The sequence below is a fragment of the Ylistrum balloti genome, unplaced genomic scaffold (assembly GCF_031769215.1).
Source record: "Ylistrum balloti isolate Yb309-2 unplaced genomic scaffold, AGI_CSIRO_Ybal_v1 Utg369958, whole genome shotgun sequence".
NCBI lineage: Eukaryota > Metazoa > Mollusca > Bivalvia > Pectinida > Pectinidae > Ylistrum > Ylistrum balloti.
Window position 1 is genome coordinate 358,177 of NW_026782057.1, and position 18,108 is coordinate 376,284.

The 18,108-nt window shown below is 35.8% G+C and overlaps 2 protein-coding genes across 2 annotated transcripts; one reads left to right on the forward strand and one right to left on the reverse strand.

The window, feature by feature from the left end:
* Positions 1-26: 26 nt before the first annotated feature.
* LOC132547487 (zinc transporter ZIP1-like) lies at positions 27-1,224 on the reverse strand. Its single transcript, XM_060211242.1, has one exon. It carries the CDS (start codon positions 1,148-1,150, stop codon positions 92-94), a length of 1,059 nt encoding a protein of 352 aa, XP_060067225.1. The 5' UTR covers positions 1,151-1,224; the 3' UTR covers positions 27-91.
* Positions 908-16,619, forward strand: LOC132547486 (uncharacterized). Its single transcript, XM_060211241.1, has 15 exons — positions 908-1,371; positions 1,869-2,006; positions 2,777-2,826; positions 3,806-3,905; positions 4,067-4,155; positions 4,804-4,918; positions 6,586-6,717; positions 6,970-7,188; positions 7,976-8,131; positions 9,047-9,135; positions 10,034-10,092; positions 10,327-10,418; positions 11,072-11,120; positions 13,230-13,472; positions 13,838-16,619. Exons 2-15 carry the CDS (start codon positions 1,872-1,874, stop codon positions 14,485-14,487), a joined length of 2,178 nt encoding a protein of 725 aa, XP_060067224.1. The 5' UTR covers positions 908-1,371; positions 1,869-1,871; the 3' UTR covers positions 14,488-16,619.
* The last annotated feature ends 1,489 nt before the right edge of the window (positions 16,620-18,108 follow it).

Below are 18,108 nucleotides of genomic sequence, written 5' to 3' on the forward strand. Positions count from 1 at the left end.
AAACAGAATATATTACATATATCCATTTCCATTTTGTAGCACCAATATATGCAGTAGTACAATTTTTTTTTACATAATTGTATTTAATGCTTTAACCAATCTTTAGTTCCAGGAACATTATTCCTGTTACTATTGCAAATCCTATGATTAGAAAACACACTTTTACTAATCTTATGTCACAAGAATTAAATTCATGAGGAAGGACTTCAAAGAATGTTATATAAAGAAATGTTCCACAGGCTATACCCTGGAGAATGCCTTGTACAAGTGTTGAAACTTCTGAATCCCACAGATCTATTATACCGATTCCAATCCCAATTCCAACTGGAGCAGATAATCCAAATATGAATAAAGATCTTATTATTGCAGGCTTAGAAAGTTTACTCTGAACCAGACTCATGCCCAAACTGAAGCTGAGAATTCCTTTATGTAGTAGAAGGGCTGTGAATATATCCAGAACAGATTCTGTTTTCTTTTGAAGACCAACTGCTAGTCCTTCAAACAATGAGTGGATTGATATTGCAAGCAGCAACAGCAGAGAGCGAAGAGTGGAATGTTGGTGTACATAGTCAGTGTGGGTATGACTATCATGACTTGTCTGTCTGTAATAATTGTCATATGACGAAGCGAGTATAGGCTCATCACTTATACCAGATATTGAATGTTCACTAGAGATGGATCTGTTGAATCCCCTTGCGTCTATTTCATTGTCTAAGGTTTCACTATCATCACTCAAAAGAGGTGTTTTGCTGTTAGGGTGGACATTACAACTCTGAGGTTGTGCTGAATGTCTTTCTTTGATAGTCAGGACTATTTGTTCGATTGTCAGTACTGTGAAGAGTCCAAATACCATAGAAAACTCCGCAACAGGAAATTCCGTTTTCAATTTTAGAGCATCCAGTGCCATTTCCAGATCTTTCCTGACATCAGGGAGAAGTTCCAACAGACATGTGGCTAAGAAGACACCAGCTGCGAAACAGCTCAGTATACTTAACGTCCGTTTGTAACAAATTTGTTTGTGGAAACTTATACCCCGCGCGCTTTGCCTCTGCATACACCTGACTATGAGTAATGGTAACAGTCCGAGGGCCAATGTGAACACAAACAGTCCACACATTACCAGGACCTTCACAACTTGGACATCGACCATCTTGTCCGTCAGTAAAAGTTATTGAAGTTTCAGTGAAGGTCATATATCACGTGACAGTCTGGCATGACATTGTGTACATACGTCGTCATAATAGAAGTTAACAATGCTAAACAGTCCAGTTTGTGCCCTATGACATCCGGAAGTAGTTAAAAAATAGGATATGATAAAAACGAATAGAAGAAACCAATATTCCGGAACTTTTCGGATCTTTTATCGATGCTGTAAGTTTTATAACCAGTCTGTTGTAAAGGATTTTCACAATGTAAGCTCTAAGTGATATCAATACAGAAAGTACCATATTGAACTTGAATCCAATTGTTAATAAATAAAGATAATGTCTTGTACTTATATAGTATGAGTGCCGTTTCTACTTTTACAATGCTCAACATGGCCACATTGTAAACAATCGGGATATAATTCACTGACAAGGTATTCTCAATAGGGTTTTAAACTGTGATACACTATGTAGGTCGTATAATGGTGTAGGCATATAAGCTAGTCTCTTTTAGCTAGATATAACAATTCCTGCTGAATCAGTGCGTGCTTACCGTTCTTCGCACACGTGCCTTGATCTAGTCCATCACTTGTCTAAAATGTGAAGTAAATAAAGATGTGAATATAAATAACTGCATTATTAATGTGAACATTGGTATTAGATTATCATTTGAGAGACAGAGATTGTCGGTCTAGATCAATCTTGTCACCTGATATTTTGCAGATCATGAAGAGTTCAGTGGCCGGTCGTTTGACCATGTCATCCTTGTTGGCACCAAGTCTTGACAGCAGTTTGGCTAGTAGTGCTGCCTCCCAAAACAGGAGTAGTGCAAGTCTCACTAAAGCTGAGAAGGAGATAAAGGTATACAAAAGAAATACCAGGGGTAAAAAAAATGAAAAAATTAATATTTGAGCATCATTATTTTTTTTTTAAATTTGTAACTATTGTATAAAGATGGAAGTGATATGATACAATTTATTGTCAGTAATATTCTATGTTGGTCATAACTTCAAAAGGAAAAGAGGACAACTTTAATACAATAACGTGATGTCAAATTAAGATTACTACCTCGTTGAAATCAGTGAAGAGTTTAAGCATGTCATAAATTGTTTACTGTTGAGATAAGGCAATGAAAAATAATCGAGAACATGTACTGTTGGGAGACCGTTTGTTTGGCATGTATCTTCAGTTACTTTTTGTATTGTGATCCATGGAAAAAAGTGATCATGAATCACTTAACATTTAGAATTTACTGTTTATAGAAAGATCCTTGGGATAAGCTTTTAAAATATATATTTTGTTTAGTGAAGAAACTATACATTCTCCTGCTAGAATATAATCGTGAGAAAACATTGAACTTAAAGCTTTATGTATTTTACAAAATGACTCTAATATTATCATGTTATGTATTTAACCCTATGTTTTATACTGTACTATTTACTTAACGAGGGTAAATAAGTATATAATGTCTTCTAAGATCTGACCAATGATTTTCTGGTTGTTGATTTAGAAATTTACATGTTTTCATCAAATTTAGTCCTTGTAGAGATGGTTTATAGTAAATTTGTTACAGCATTTAGAATATTGTCATTAATTTTTGAATGAGAAATTTTCTAATATTATATTTTCAGTCTTTAAAAGCAGAAAATAACAAACTCAGGAAAGATTTAGAAGATGTAAGGTATGTGAAAATATATCTGAGGAACCCTTTGAGGGGAATATGTAGGAAGTTTGTTACTTACAAACACCATTTTTAGGTCACATGACCATAGTACCTGTTGACCTATTGTGATTATTCTTTGTCTGTCATTGTGCGTCATGAATTAACTTTATTGTGAATATGATAACCTGAGAAAATATGAATATATTTTGATGAAACTTGATCTGCAGCCTTATATTGATAAGATCTGAGTTGAGTTTGACAATGGGATCAAATTGACCTTCATTTACAGAGTTATAGCCCTTTGTAGTTTTATTGTCATGGACCTTGTGAACATGATAGCTTTAGAAAATCTGAATGGATTTTGATGAAACTTGATCTGCATGGGACCGTTTGATGGTAAATTACAGAGTTATGGCTCTTGGCAGTTCAAATTCAGTTGAGATTATGGAGGTAATCAGGTGCCCATTGGCCGCTTGGAATTGTTGAATTTGCACCATTCTACTCATTAGACAAAAAATGTTTTTAGTTTACTAGTACTGCCTGGTGATCATAATGTTTTTACAACTGAATAACTTACATACCAGGTGCTGAGTTTTAAAGACAACTCTTAATATATCATTGAAATAATTTCCTTGATATATTAAGTAACATTAACCAACTTCCGAAAAAAGGGAGGTGATATAAAGTTATTGCTTGTCAACCAGTCTGCCAGTTATGACTTTTCAAGGCAAAGTTACAACAGATTTCAGTGACTTGTAACTTTGCCCTAATGGGCTACACCTGGTATATTGGCTACCTATCTCAGGAAGCTGGCCTATGTTGAGAACACTCATCTGATGTCTTTTTATTGTAACTACTGAGTGACTTACTGCATACCTTGTGGTATCCATTTTCCAGTGATTTACTACCTAAGGACCCTACTTATAAATTGGATTGGCATTGGCTTTTCCCCCTTTAAGTTATTACTAAATACATTCTGACATTGTGTGTTATTCAGGTCTCTTTACAACCAACTGGTATCGGAAAATTCTCACGAGAAGTTTGATGAGAGAAGGATTACATTATTGAAGTCGCACATCATACAGCTGGAAAGACAGGTAGGGATGTTCAGTGTTAAAAGGAAATGATGTAGTTGAAAGTAAGAACATTTATGCTATGCATTGTAAACAGTAGGAAAAAATAAATCAGAAGACAGAAAAAAATTTGTATTTACTAACCCAATTTTTTGTAACAGTAAATATTTTAATGTTGTTGTAAGGTATTGCTGATGTCAGAGGCCCTCAGTTCGCGCAGCAGTGCATTGATGGAGGTGGAAAACGCTCTTACTTGGCTGGCAGACAAATGCAGGTAATTCTTGATAGTTGTCAAATACAGGTAATGTCTGAGAGCTAGTATTTGATATTTGGCTGGCTGACAAATATAGGTAATTCCTGATAGCTGTTGCTTGTTATGACGCTGGCTGGAAGATAAGGTAATGCCTGATAGGTATTGTTTGATATTAAGCTGGTTTAAAAATACAGGTCATGCCTGATGGCTAATATTTGATGTTCATGGTTTTAGTTTTTTCTATTAATGATTATTTATACATTATATATATCATTTAAGTCTACTCAAGTCTAGTATTGTTTGTACCAGGAATTAATAGTTTATTTTTATGTGTTATTTTCTGTGTAGATATATCAAAATAGGACTTCATGTTGACGACATGTCTTGATAAATATTTTGTAAAAGTCACAAACATTGTTTCAATTAACCAGGACATTGTGCTTAATTTAGCTACTGTTATCTTGTCCATTTGCCAAATTTATCCTGTAAGAAGCCCATGTCTGGTAATAAGCCCACCCACATCTATTGCTGTTCTGTATCAGTAAAATGTTCATAAAAAATCTATATAACTGTTTTTTAATAAGTTCCCAGCCTTTTTGTCATAGTTTGTGTTAGTCCCTTTGATATACTGAAGGATATTTCTATGTCTGTACACACTTGTCCTTACAGATACTACATAGCCCTTGAGGTCCCAGGAGCAACAGTTGGTGTTCCCCGTTCAGACCTCACACAGATGGTCCACACTGCTGAGTCAAGTAGAATTAAACTGTTCAAGAACATAGAGGTAGAGTTGTAAAATAGACCACACAGAGTAGGTACAGAGGTAGAATTGTAAAGTAGACCACACAGAGTAGGTACAAAAGTAGAGTTGTAAAGTAGACCACACAGAGTAGGTACAGAGGTACAGTTGTAAAGTAGACCACACAGAGTAGGTACAGTGGTAGAATTGTAAAGTAGACCACACAGAGTAGGTACAGAGCTACAGGTGTGAAGTAGACCACACAGAGTAGGTACAGAGGTAGAGTTGTGAAGTAGACCACAGATAGAAGGTACAGAGGTAGAGTTGTGAAGTAAACCACACAGAGTAGGTACAGAGGTAGAATTGTAAAGTAGACCACACAAAGTAGGTACAGAGCTACAGTTGTGAAGTAGACCACACAGAGTAGGTACAGAGGTAGAGTTGTAAAGTAGACCACACATGTAAAGTAGACCACACAGAGTAGGTACAGAAGTAGACTACACAGAGTAGGTACAGAGGTAGAATTGTAAAGTAGACCAAACAGAGTAGGTACAAAAGTAGAGTTGTAAAGTAGACCACACAGAGTAGGTACAGTGGTAGAATTGTAAAGTAGACCACACAGAGTAGGTACAGAGCTACAGGTGTGAAGTAGACCACACAGAGTGGGTACAGAGGTAGAGTTGTGAAGTAGACCACAGATAGAAGGTACAGAGGTAGAGTTGTAAAGTAGACCACACAGAGTAGGTACAGATGTAGAGATGTAACGTAGACCACACTGAGTAGGTACAGAGCTACAGTTGTGAAGTAGACCACACAGAGTAGGTACAGAGGTAGAGTTGTAAAGTAGACCACACAGAGTAGGTACAGAGCTACAGTTGTGAAGTAGACCACACAGAGTAGGTACAGAGGTAGAGTTGTAAAGTAGACCAAACAGAGTAGGTACAGAGGTAGAATTGTAAAGTAGACCACACAGAGTAGGTACAGAGGTAGAATTGTAAAGTAGACCACACGGAGTAGGTACAAAAGTAGAGTTGTAAAGTAGACCACACAGAGTAGGTACAGAGGTAGAGTTATAAAGTAGACCACACAGAGTAGGTACAGAGCTACAGGTGTGAAGTAGACCACACAGAGTAGGTACAGAGGTAGAGTTGTAAAGTAGACCACACATAGTACGTACAGAGGTAGAGTTGTGAAGTAGACCACACGGAGTAGGTACAGAGGTAGAGTTGTAAAGTAGACCACACAGAGTAGGTACAGAGGTAGAATTGTAAAGTAGACCACACAAAGTAGGTACAGAGGTTGAGTTGTAAAGTAGACCACACAGAGTAGGTACAGAGGTAGAGTTGTAAAGTAGACCACACATGTAAAGTAGACCACACAGAGTAGGTACAGAAGTAGACTACACAGAGTAGGTACAGAGGTAGAATTGTAAAGTAGACCACACATAGTACGTACAGAGGTAGAGTTGTGAAGTAGACCACACAGAGTAGGTACAGAGGTACAATTGTAAAGTAGACCACAGATAGAAGGTACAGAGATAGAGTTGTAAAGTAGACCACACACAGAAGGCGTACACAGCCAAGTTAATTTGTGTCAACTTATTCATTCAATAACACTTTAAAATTTAAAAAAAACTTCAACTGACTTTCAATATTTATCCCTGTTTCTATGTAAACACAATGAATTATTGAATGGCTAACTTATCTTTACAGAACTGTTCCACACAGACACAAGGCCAGGCTCTAATGTTTATGAATACCTTCATCAAACCTGATTCCTTCCAGCAGTGTACCATGTTAGATATAGCCTCTGGAAAACTGGACTATCTCAACTTAAAACATGTGGTATGGTTCGCTTATGGCATTCATCATATTTTAATGTCATCAAGGAAATGTTTTGTATGACATTTTGAAAAACCTTATGATGATATTTTTAGTTTAGTGTTTAAGAATCGTTATAAGAAACGGGACGATGTAGTGAAAAAAGAATCTACCTTACAATATTTTTTACAGTGTTTGAAGTAAAGAAAAAAATAAAAACTCTTCTATTTAAACCATAGTGCCATATGTATGAATGAATGTCACTGCATTTACTAGGCAAAGCTGGAGAGTAAGTTATCATCACTGTACAAGGATCTAACTCAACTTCATGATGTCCTTGAGAATCCACAAGACATACCTGTGATGACATCACCATGTGTAGCCAGTGTGATTCGTGACCGGGCATCCACACAGCTCCTGAGATCCTGTGCTCGTATCAAAGACTGCTGTGGGGACCTTTTGTCTGTCTCATTGCTCTTCCCCAGTGCACCCTGGGTAAGCATGACTTGTTCAGGTATAAGCTCACAAAGAGCTGTATACCTGTGCACTGAGTGCAATTACGAACATCATCTTAACTCATATCTAAGCATCTCTCTTATGCTTTGGTGTAACCTTAATGACGGCCAAATTTTGTTGATTCAAACTTGAAAAAAGTTGAGTTTTCCCAGTTTTTATTACTAAGATAAAAAGAGAAGTTTGTAAAAACTGACAAAGTAGTTTGAGTTAAGCAAGGTCTTTATCTGTTAACACTAACACGTGTGCATAAGTGTTGTAATATTTGTTGTTTATTTTATTCAATATTATATCATATATTATCCTTATAAAGCTACTTTTACTTTTAAATAAATTGTAAATTTTTTCATTAATATTCTAGTCTTTCAGTAACTTAGAAATTGACATGCATGTTGGTATATCAATGACCCAAATAGAATAATTTTTGTTTACTTCCAAAGGCTTTATGTCATACAAAATCTTGAAACTCATTCCATTTCCTTGATATTCTATACACAGTATGTTGTAGTTAAATTCTATGTTATTCTGGAAGAAACTTTTGAAAACTGGTATTTCTATGATCTTGGGCAATCTTATTAAATATTTTTCACACCAAAAACATGGTACTGTACATATATACAAATTTGTTGTTTACAAGCCCACTTATATGTTATCTTTCCACTTATTTCATGAATGCATAAAGCTCACAGGTGTATATTTTTCAATTTTAAATACAAGCTTTGCTGCATGTTCAGGTTCTCATTGATTCGCAAAACTGATTTCATTACAGCCTCCATTGAAAAAATCTGTGCTGAAAGATATCACCTGTGATAATGTAATGTCCAGTCTTCCTAGTCTACCAAAGTCAAAAGTACCTGAGGTCAAAAGAGTGATGACTGCTCTCCTTAAAGCTCAGAGTTACCATCATCACATGCTGTCCCAACAGGTAACTTTCCTCCCTAGAACAATAGATCATCACATGCTGTCCTAATAGGTAACTTTCCTCCCTAGAACAATAGATCATCACATGCTGTCCCAACAGGTAACATTCCTCCCTAGAACAATAGATCACACATGCTGTCCCAACAGGTAACATTCCTCCCTAGAACAATAGATCATCACATGCTGTCCCAACAGGTAACTTTCCTCCCTAGAACAATAGATCATCACATGCTGTCCCAACAGGTAACATTCCTTCCTAGGGCAATAGATCATCATCACATGCTGTCCCAACAGGTAACTTTCCTCCCTAGAACAATAGATCATCACATGCTGTCCCAACAGGTAACTTTCCTCCCTAGAACAATAGATCATCACATGCTGTCCCAACAAGTAACTTTCCTCCCTAGGACAATAGATCATCACTGTTAATGTGATTTCGAACAACATAACATATTATCAGTAATTCAGATGTACTATGTGTCAAACTTTCTGACATGTTTGAAGGATAGATCATCCCACTCTGTCCCAACAGGTAACTTTCCTCCCTAAAACAATAGATCATCCCACTCCGTCCCAACAGGTAACTATCCTCCCTAGAACAATAGATCATCCCACTCCATCCCAACAGGTAACTTTCCTCCCTGAAACAATAGATCATCCCACTCTGTCCCAACAGGTTACTTTCCTCCCTGAAACAATAGATCATCCCACTCTGTCCCAACAGGTTACTTTCCTCCCTAGAACAATAGATCGTCCCACTCTGTGCCATTCGGGAGTTTTACATTTACAATATTTTAGAGTAAATATAATCTGAATTAATGTTTTTCTTCTTATATGTGACTGACATAGAATCATATTTTGAATTGAAAAGTAATGTGTTATCCTTGGTATAATTATGTAGGTGTTTTTTTACTTGTAGATAAAAGGATTAAAAGAAGAAGTGAAATTCCATCAAGCTGTCTACAATCTTCAGATCTCTTATTCTGAAACACTCCTGGCAGCAGTAAGGTATGTACACTGTGGTGGAGCAGGTTTGATTGATATTTGTCTTACCTTACACAGGTATGTGGTGTGAGATTTCCTTGACTCACCCTAGGGTTGAGATGAGGGGATTCTCCTGTCAGGACAATGATATGATGTCACAGTAACAATTCACTGACGTCAGGTCAACAATGAAATCATGTCAACGATGTGAAGCATTGGGACAACAAAAACACATATAAATTCCTTATAAAGCCTGCATGGTAAGAGAAAAATAATCATTCATCCCCTTATTGTGAGGTAGGGTGATATCAACCCTCGGGGAAAAGATGATAAGTTCGAACACTCAGCATGCCTCGTGTTTGTTAAAGCAAACATTTTCCCACTCAGGTTGAGATCCACTTATCAGATCTTAAGGGGGTGACCAATCAACCTTCCCTTCCAATATATGCTTTGATTTATATCTGATTTGTCATATATTTACACTTTCGGGTATTTAATATAAATTTCCCCTAAACGTAATTTACCCCATTTACAGTGTTACATGAAGAGAAGATAAAAAAAATTTGGAAGTTCATAATAATGATGCATATTGAACGATTTTCTGAATTATTTCATACTTTTCCATGTCTAAAATAAACTGTGTCCTTCAGAGTCACAGTTTCTGCAGCTCTAGACTGATAGGAATACAGATGAAAATTCTCTTTTCTAAATGATGTTGTAATAAAATCAGTTCTGATGTACAGTTGTTTAATAAGCAAAAACAAAACAATAACAGGAACTGAGACAGCAACTTAATACAAAGAGGGATGTTACAAAGTGTTAGAAAATTTTCCAAATATGATACATGTTGTCTTAATTGTAGGGAATGTTATAGGGAATATTAGATTTTTCAATATTGATGTGAAAGCTGTTTTTGTTACAGGGAAGGTTACAAAGAGTTTGAAAAATCTACCAATGAGTTTCTCATCATGCCATTACGTGGTGAGTTTAACATTAGTGTTTCAAAAAAATTTTCTTTTAATGTGCTATAAAATTTATTTATATTGAATTTTATTATAAAACTGAAAATTTGATTGTGAAAATAGACCAAAGATAATACTAGTATCTAATTGACTACCTGGTGTCCATAGATCAATAATACAATACCTCATAGTAGAAAAAATACCTTTGTATTCAGAGAATCCTCCTGTTAATATGAGCTGGATTTTGTTGCAGATATTTTGGAAGCTTATTTAACAATGAAAACTTCAAGCAGTGATAATGGTCTAAGGCAGTTCCTGACCTGCTTTAAAAACAGCGAAGAGCAGGTAAGTTGTAATTTTGAGAATTTCAGAGACAGAAAAGCATGGTTTTGATGATAGCTTTCCCAGGCATTCAGCTTTTACCTGATGAGTATTGTAGAGAATTAAATTAGAATAAAAAGGATCCATGTTCTGGTTTACATACCACTATCAAAAGAGCCAGTTAAGACACAATCAAAATAGTCGATATAAGACATTATAAAAATAGGCTATGTAAGACACTTTCAAATGATCAGTTTAAGACACTATCAAATTAGTCTATCTAAGACACTTTCAAATTATCAGTGTAAGACACTATAAAATTAATCAATATAAGATGCTGTCAAAGTAGTCAATGTAAGACACTCCCAAAATACATGTTAATTAGTGTAAAATCACAATAGTTAAGGCACTATCTGTTGCTTTTTAAATTGTCCATTTCTAAAGAAGCTGTCAATTATACTTCCTGATGTGTATTGGATGTAGTGCAACATATCGCCAGAAGCAGAATTTATCCATTTCTGTTTACTGATGTAAAATTTCTGACCTGGTAATATCAGTTAGTTTCAACAAACAACAAGTTTTGTACAAATATTTTGATTGTTTTAATTTGATGTTTAACTTTGTATCTTCGAGATTTGTTGCCTGATAATTTGTTCTTTTAATCTGCTCAATTGCAGCTTATGGATGCTATCATGAAACTGTCAACAAAGGGAAAACCTGAAACTGGTCAGTAAATAATCACCTTCATACTGGGGTCATCAGTCTCCTGTCCTTGTGTGTCCTTTATCTATCAGAGACATGCAGAAGTAGGACATTTACCTATTACTACAGGCCCCACTTGTATAAAACATCTCAACTTGAGATTTCCTCAAGCCCAGATTTTCCTCAGCTGATATCTCCTCAAAAACGGCTTGTATAAAATTTTCTCAAAGACAGGAGGAAGTCATCGGCTAGGATGTCCTGAAATTCCTTGAGGAATTTTCATACAAGATATTTTCAAGGAGATATTAGCTGAGGAAAATCTGGGCTTGAGGAAATCTCAAGTTGAGATGTTTTATACAAGTGGGGCCAGGTCTTTTGTTTAATGATCGGACCACCTACATATATATATTTTTAAGGAACAATTTACCTGTTATCTGTTGATGAATATGAATATCAAATATAAATGGTGACATTTGTATAAGCGTACCGTACATCACATAGATTTTGTGAATACATGTGCTTTATTTTGCCAACTTACCTCTTCAGACATATTTGTGAATACATTATTTTGCAAACAATGATCTTTGATTTTGTGAATGATAAGACTGTTAGAAACATGGACTCTTCAAAACTCAGATATCAGTAACTGTGTCAACATGTATGCCATCCAAACTTATTTTTCGTTCAAGTAATCACCTGGGATTATCTCACATAGTAATGCAAAAATAAATCCCACTTAAACTACGAGTGATTTACGGTATGAGTTGATGTCCCTGACCTTGAAATGGTGAGATACATATGTTTGGTTATATTTGTCCATCCATTGGGAAATGTCATTGGCCTATTTCTACTGATTGTTATTTCCCCTCAGTTGTTGCTGTACAAAAATCCTTAGTTCCATGGTACTAAAGTCAAGGTCATATGGTTAATATCTAGGTCACCATTACTGTTAATAAAATTGAACCTAAAATGACACAGTCCTTTCTTTAACAAATGTAAGTTCACAAAAAGTACATGTGTCATCAATTCTGTGATTATCATCATATTTATATCTACACTCCTATTCTGTTACCTCAAGGATGGCAGATATAGATATGATGCTCAAGGGGAATTCATATTGTTAGTGTACATTGTTAAGTTTTCACTGAAAGGTATTATTTGATGAGAAAATTTAACTACTGAGCTTGAATTTCTCATTTTACAATTTCTTTAAGCTGTATATATCATATTGATAATTTACTGTCATAACTGAGAGAATGATTTATAGTTCACAGTGTTCCAGTATCAGATGAATTATATCCCCACTTAGGTAGTGGGCTTGTAAGAGGTACAAATATATGGTAATAACAATTTCTTTAAGCTGTATATATCATATTGATAATTTACTGTCATAACTGAGAGAATGATTTATAGTTCACAGTGTTCCAGTATCAGATGAATTATATCCCCACTTAGGTAGTGGGCTTGTAAGAGGTACAAATATATGGTAATTACTTAAGTCCTCCATGTGTCAGTTTATACCTGTGATATCTTGTGAGTCCTTGAGCAAAGTTAGTTCATAATCACAGCCTATTGCATCACATAAAGTTCTACACCTTGTAAGATTTTGGTTAACATTGGTGAAGTGTAAAGGTCAAAGATCACACTCAGCTATACGTTTGGGATTAATGTAAGTGTACAAGATATCTCGTGAACCTGTTTACAGATTTAGCTCATGCTTCAACCAGAGCATCACACTTGAATGTATACATTTGATGCACATTGGTCAAGGTTGAAGGGTTAAGGGTTACAATTGATCCATTTTGAAATGAAGAGTCTATGTTCAAGACCAGTCATTTTTCCCTATCCCATCAACAGCATTAGCATTAAAAAGTCTTGAAAATCAGGCAATGGTATATTTATATGACCCCTGCAGGACTGAACAAATACTATGATATCCTCCAGAAGTAAAACATCTTCCTGTTCTTGCATAGATATTGTCAGCATTATTTCTCGATCATGTTTTATCCTTCTTTCATTTTCAAATATCTCTTGCACAATTAATTAGGACTCAGGAAGAAGGAAAAATAAGTGCTCATTAAAATTAAGATACTTTATATGAAAGAAACATGACAGTGTGACATTTTGTACTAGGAAGTGGAGTGGAGGTTCTGTCTCAGTTTGGAGTGGAATTCACCAAATCTCTGGATAAGGCTGTGAAACAAAGTCAGTGGCGGAGAGATAAGGCAGGGCGTGAAAGAGCAGAACTAAAGGAGGAGCAACAGAAACTAGAGGCTGAGTTACGTGGTCTCCTGGACAAAGAGGAAGGTTCATATCAGGATATGTTCCCTCCCAGTGACGACACACTAGCTACAAGAGACAGTAGCACATTCGCAGGTAAATGTATGGCATACCCACATAGGTAATTGTATGTAACACTCTCAGAGTAAACTGTATGTAATACATTCACAGGTAAATGTATGGAACACCCACATAGGTAATTGTACATAACACTCTCAGAGTAAACTGTATGTAATACATTCACAGGTAAGTATGTATATACATAACTCCCACACAGGCAAATTTATGTATCACTAACACAGGTCAATGTAAGAAACACCCTCAGTACTTTTAGTGCTCAGAACTTGTTCATTGTTTAAAATTACTATTCAGTAAGAAGGACCTGCTGCCTATTCCTGATGTATTCAATGAACAACAGAGGTGATTCAAAAATTCAGATGATACCTATTATAAATTTACAGGAAATATAGAAAGGGAAGTCAAAAATAGAGAGTCAGTTGTGGAACCTAACCTTGACAATAGATTCTCATCACAAGAGAGTGGCCAATCCAAGGATCCATTAGACCACTGCACAGAGGAGGTGTCAGGTTTAAGCTTAGAAGACTCGTCATTGGCACAAACAACAGTATCTCACCGTAACAACAGTCCCTCCAGCAGTCGGCAAAAAGAAATTAAACCTCCCCGTACTAGTGGTAATAACCAGACAGACAGAAAACAAAGGAGTATGAGTCGCTTGGGAAATTTGCATAAACCAGCTAGCCCTTTAGAGGAGAAACAAAAGGATACTTCTCGACATGAGGGAATACAACGTACAGATATTAGTTCTGCAGGGAAGAACACTGAAGGTCAGCTAGGCAATGTAACGGGTATTCCACCTAAAGTCAAAACAACTGGCAAAAATAAGAAGGACCAGAAATATCTCCCAAACACATTTGTGCCAAACAGAACACTTCAGTTGAGGAGGGCTGGGAGTCTTAGTTCGCTCAGTGACAAAGACACAGGATCGGACACAGAATCTGTTAGTAGTCAAACTTCAAGGGGGACAACTCCAGGTAAAGCTCGCAAATCAACGATCCCACGGAGGTCAACAAGTAGGTCAGGTCACAGCTGACCTCAAAAGTCCTTAGCATTATAGTGTTACATGTAAAAGTATAAATTGGGATGTCTATTTTGTACAATTTAGTACCAACTGAATGTTTTAGATGGCCTTTACTTTTAAAATGGAACCATGATTTACTCTGTTCACAATATTTCATCTTCTTATCCTAAAAAGTAAAATCAAGCATTTGTCTCCCTTTTTCCTCAACCCCCCCCCCCCCCCTCCCCCTTCAATATGAGAGCTATCCCAGATATCAATAGAGAGGGGATTGGGAGCCAATATTAACATGATGGTTATACATGTACATGTATACACTGGTAATTACTGATTCTTGAAAAAAAAAAAGAAGAAATTTCATCACAGACAATTGGGATCTCAAAAACTTTATCCCAGCACTTCACTCCAGCTGAATGACTAGAATCACTCAAACATTTTCATTAAATAATCTACATTGATAATAAGAATGACAGAATAATATTCATTTTTCTGTGTCTTTGCCAACAAACTCTAAGGCCCAAAATACTTTTTTTATCCGCTTGTTGTAATTTGATTGCCAGATCTGAAACTTTTAAATACGTATTACAATGTACTTATATGTTACTTTAAATAGCAGTTGATCGTTGTGATTTTTTCGTTGCTTTGTTCTTATTTTTCCATTGTTAATTTATTATCATTTTTTTTCTATTTAAAATTGAAGTTCGTAATATCTGATAGAAAAACAGTTAAGGACAGATACGATACCCTATGGTTTACTTATTTTTTAAAAAATCGTGAATGCAGTCTAGCTGATTAGTTGATTGTATATTAATCAAGTTATGACAAAACTGTAGTTTGGCTTTTTATTTGATAAAAATGTACCCATGGTATTTTTGTCAATTCATATTGGTTGATGTAACTTCAGTAATGATGCTAAGTTGTTGACATTCCATATGGAGAAGATTCTTTAGGTTTCTTTGTCAGTACCCAGAACAAAGTGTACCCATATATGTACTAAAGAATAAGTAAATGTATAGACAAAACTGGAGAATTTTCCATGAAACTAAATAACTGTTGCTTACTTGGTCGGTATTTTTCTCTTTGATGTCTGGAATTACTTGAATACTGTGACTGATTGAACATGAATTATATTTCAAAAATCATTCTGGATACTCCAGGGGTTACACAAACTATCACTCTCTGTACCCCTGGAACCATCCTCCATACCCCAGGGGTTACGCCAATCATCGCTTTCTCCACTCCTAGAAACGTTATCTGGCAAAATTGAAGGCAACTGAAGTAATTTGATTGGTCTAGAGCAGGTTTCAGGAGAAAAGAACAAACCAATCATGGTGTGACTGGTAAAGTACTAGCCACAATATACTGCTTGGCCAGTGAGAACTACTCCTAAGCTTGATTGGTTGAGTGTCAGACTTGTAAGGTAGGGGTACCAAGTTCAAGCCCTAGTGGAGGCATTAAAATAACACAATGAACACAGTTACATTGATGCCCATATAGGGACTCAGAAATAATACTTAGTGTTGTCCAACAGACATCACTGTAATCCATTAAAACTCAAGGACAAGTTCTTTCCCAGAAGGGGAGTATGTAACCCTGGTAAAAATACTAGCCACAGCATACTGTTTGGCTAGTTAGAACTTCCCTCTAGCTCAGTAAGCTTCAAAGCTAATACATAAGTTTATTTTAAGGTTATAAGTTTATTATAAGTTGACCTGAGATTCATTTCATGTATATCGAAGGATCAAACTAGGCTTCTCGTGTGGCACATGTAACTTTTGATGTTGCCATGAAATGTTCTAGGGGTGCTGAGTAACAGTGAGCATAACTCCTGGAGTATGAGGATTGATTTCTCTATAATTTTGCTGTAACCGATTGCAAATCATCCTGTTTAGTTCTATGGTGTCAACCAACTATATGTGTTTGTCTTACTCTTGCAAACTATCATAGATAAACAACTAATTTTGCTTCCTGTTCATACTATCAAAAAGTGAAGCTAGACCAGCTGATATCTAGTAATTAGCAGTATCACTAGGAATAACATGTTTCAAAATCATTTTCATACGGGTATATAGGCAAATACCAAATGATTTCACCATAAGATGTGTTCTATATATATCAAAATTTGTGAAATACAAAATATTTTTTTACCTGATTTTCATTCCTTAAAAAATAAATTTAATTAATGTACTATGAATGTATGTTGTCCGATTTGTTTTTTCACATCTCTGGTTAACTTTCTGTTGGTGTAAGGAAAATCATAGTCCATACTGGATTGATCAAGAAAATGGAATCTGACTGACGGCCAGCCAGGATTTTGACAAAGGACGGATATTTCTCTAGTTTCCTATGCAAGTTCCCCCTTGGTCCTTAGGTGAACATCTATGTGCCCTTCTGATTTTGTTATTGATTAGAAAAACAAACTGGTCGATAACAACAAAAGACTATACTGGATTTGGTAGTTAGATTGTAAAATTATGTTAAAAAAAAATAATGGAAAAAATCAGACTTTCAAAGATCAAACAATGATGGGCGTCAAGATTCCTCTGGGATCTCTATGTGTATAGACTAGTTAAATACTTTACATTCAATGTATCTCTGAGCTGCATTCATCCCCCAAAAATATCTGAAAAACTGAAATTTAAAAATCTTTAGTTTTATTCATTTACCCATGCACTATCATTCAGTTGGTACCAACGGTTCTAAGGATAAGCGAAAAAAAAAGTCACTGTTCAACGAAGACATATTATACCAGCTTATCGTTGAAGGGTTGATCCAATTAATGCCCCGACACTGCTGATCTGAATACTTCAGCAATCTTTTTTAACATATCCGCAAATGCGCTGCTCAAGTCATACCCGTATCTGCCAACATTCCCGATTCTGTCGGGAGTTTCCCCGATTTCCATTCCCAAGCCCCGCCTCCCGATAGTATGGATCAAAATTGGGAGAATCTCCCGATTTCAGAGATCCCGCTGTGTGAGCCATAAGCAACTTTGCTGTATTTGTCAAATTGGTAAGTTTGACCACCCGACAAGGCCTAGCTAGGCGACTACACAGCCAAATTATCTAATGAGTTTCGCCCAATTCAAGCTAACCCTAGCTAATCGCTACGCGTAGGAGCACACTTGTACATAGTCGATTGTTCCCTACCTAATTAACAGTTTACTATTGGTTAGGATTCAGGACTGGACTCAGATAAATGGTCGGTTAAGATGAGGTCGTTATACAGATAATTAAGTAGTTATCGCCATGTTTATACTACCTTTTCGGTTAAATAACAAATTAAGCAAGAAAATGGTTTGAAAAACGATTTTTATTATGTAACATTGTGCGAGCGTTCCTCAATAAATATCTATAATTTAACCATGTCAGTACTTAAAAGAACTAATTAATTGGCATCATGTGTAAATAATCACATCAAAAATAGTTCACTCACTGTACAGCTGACTAAACTTTCAAGCATGTTTGGTAGTCCGTACGAGATTAGTGGGTAAACTGGAAGTAGCTACACTTATGCAAAATAGGAATTGATCCGGACAAAAATTCCGGATTGGTATCTGTCTACAGTTCTTTTCTAAATATAATTATTTATTATATCTCACAGGAAATACAAAAATTCAAATATCATGGACAATTC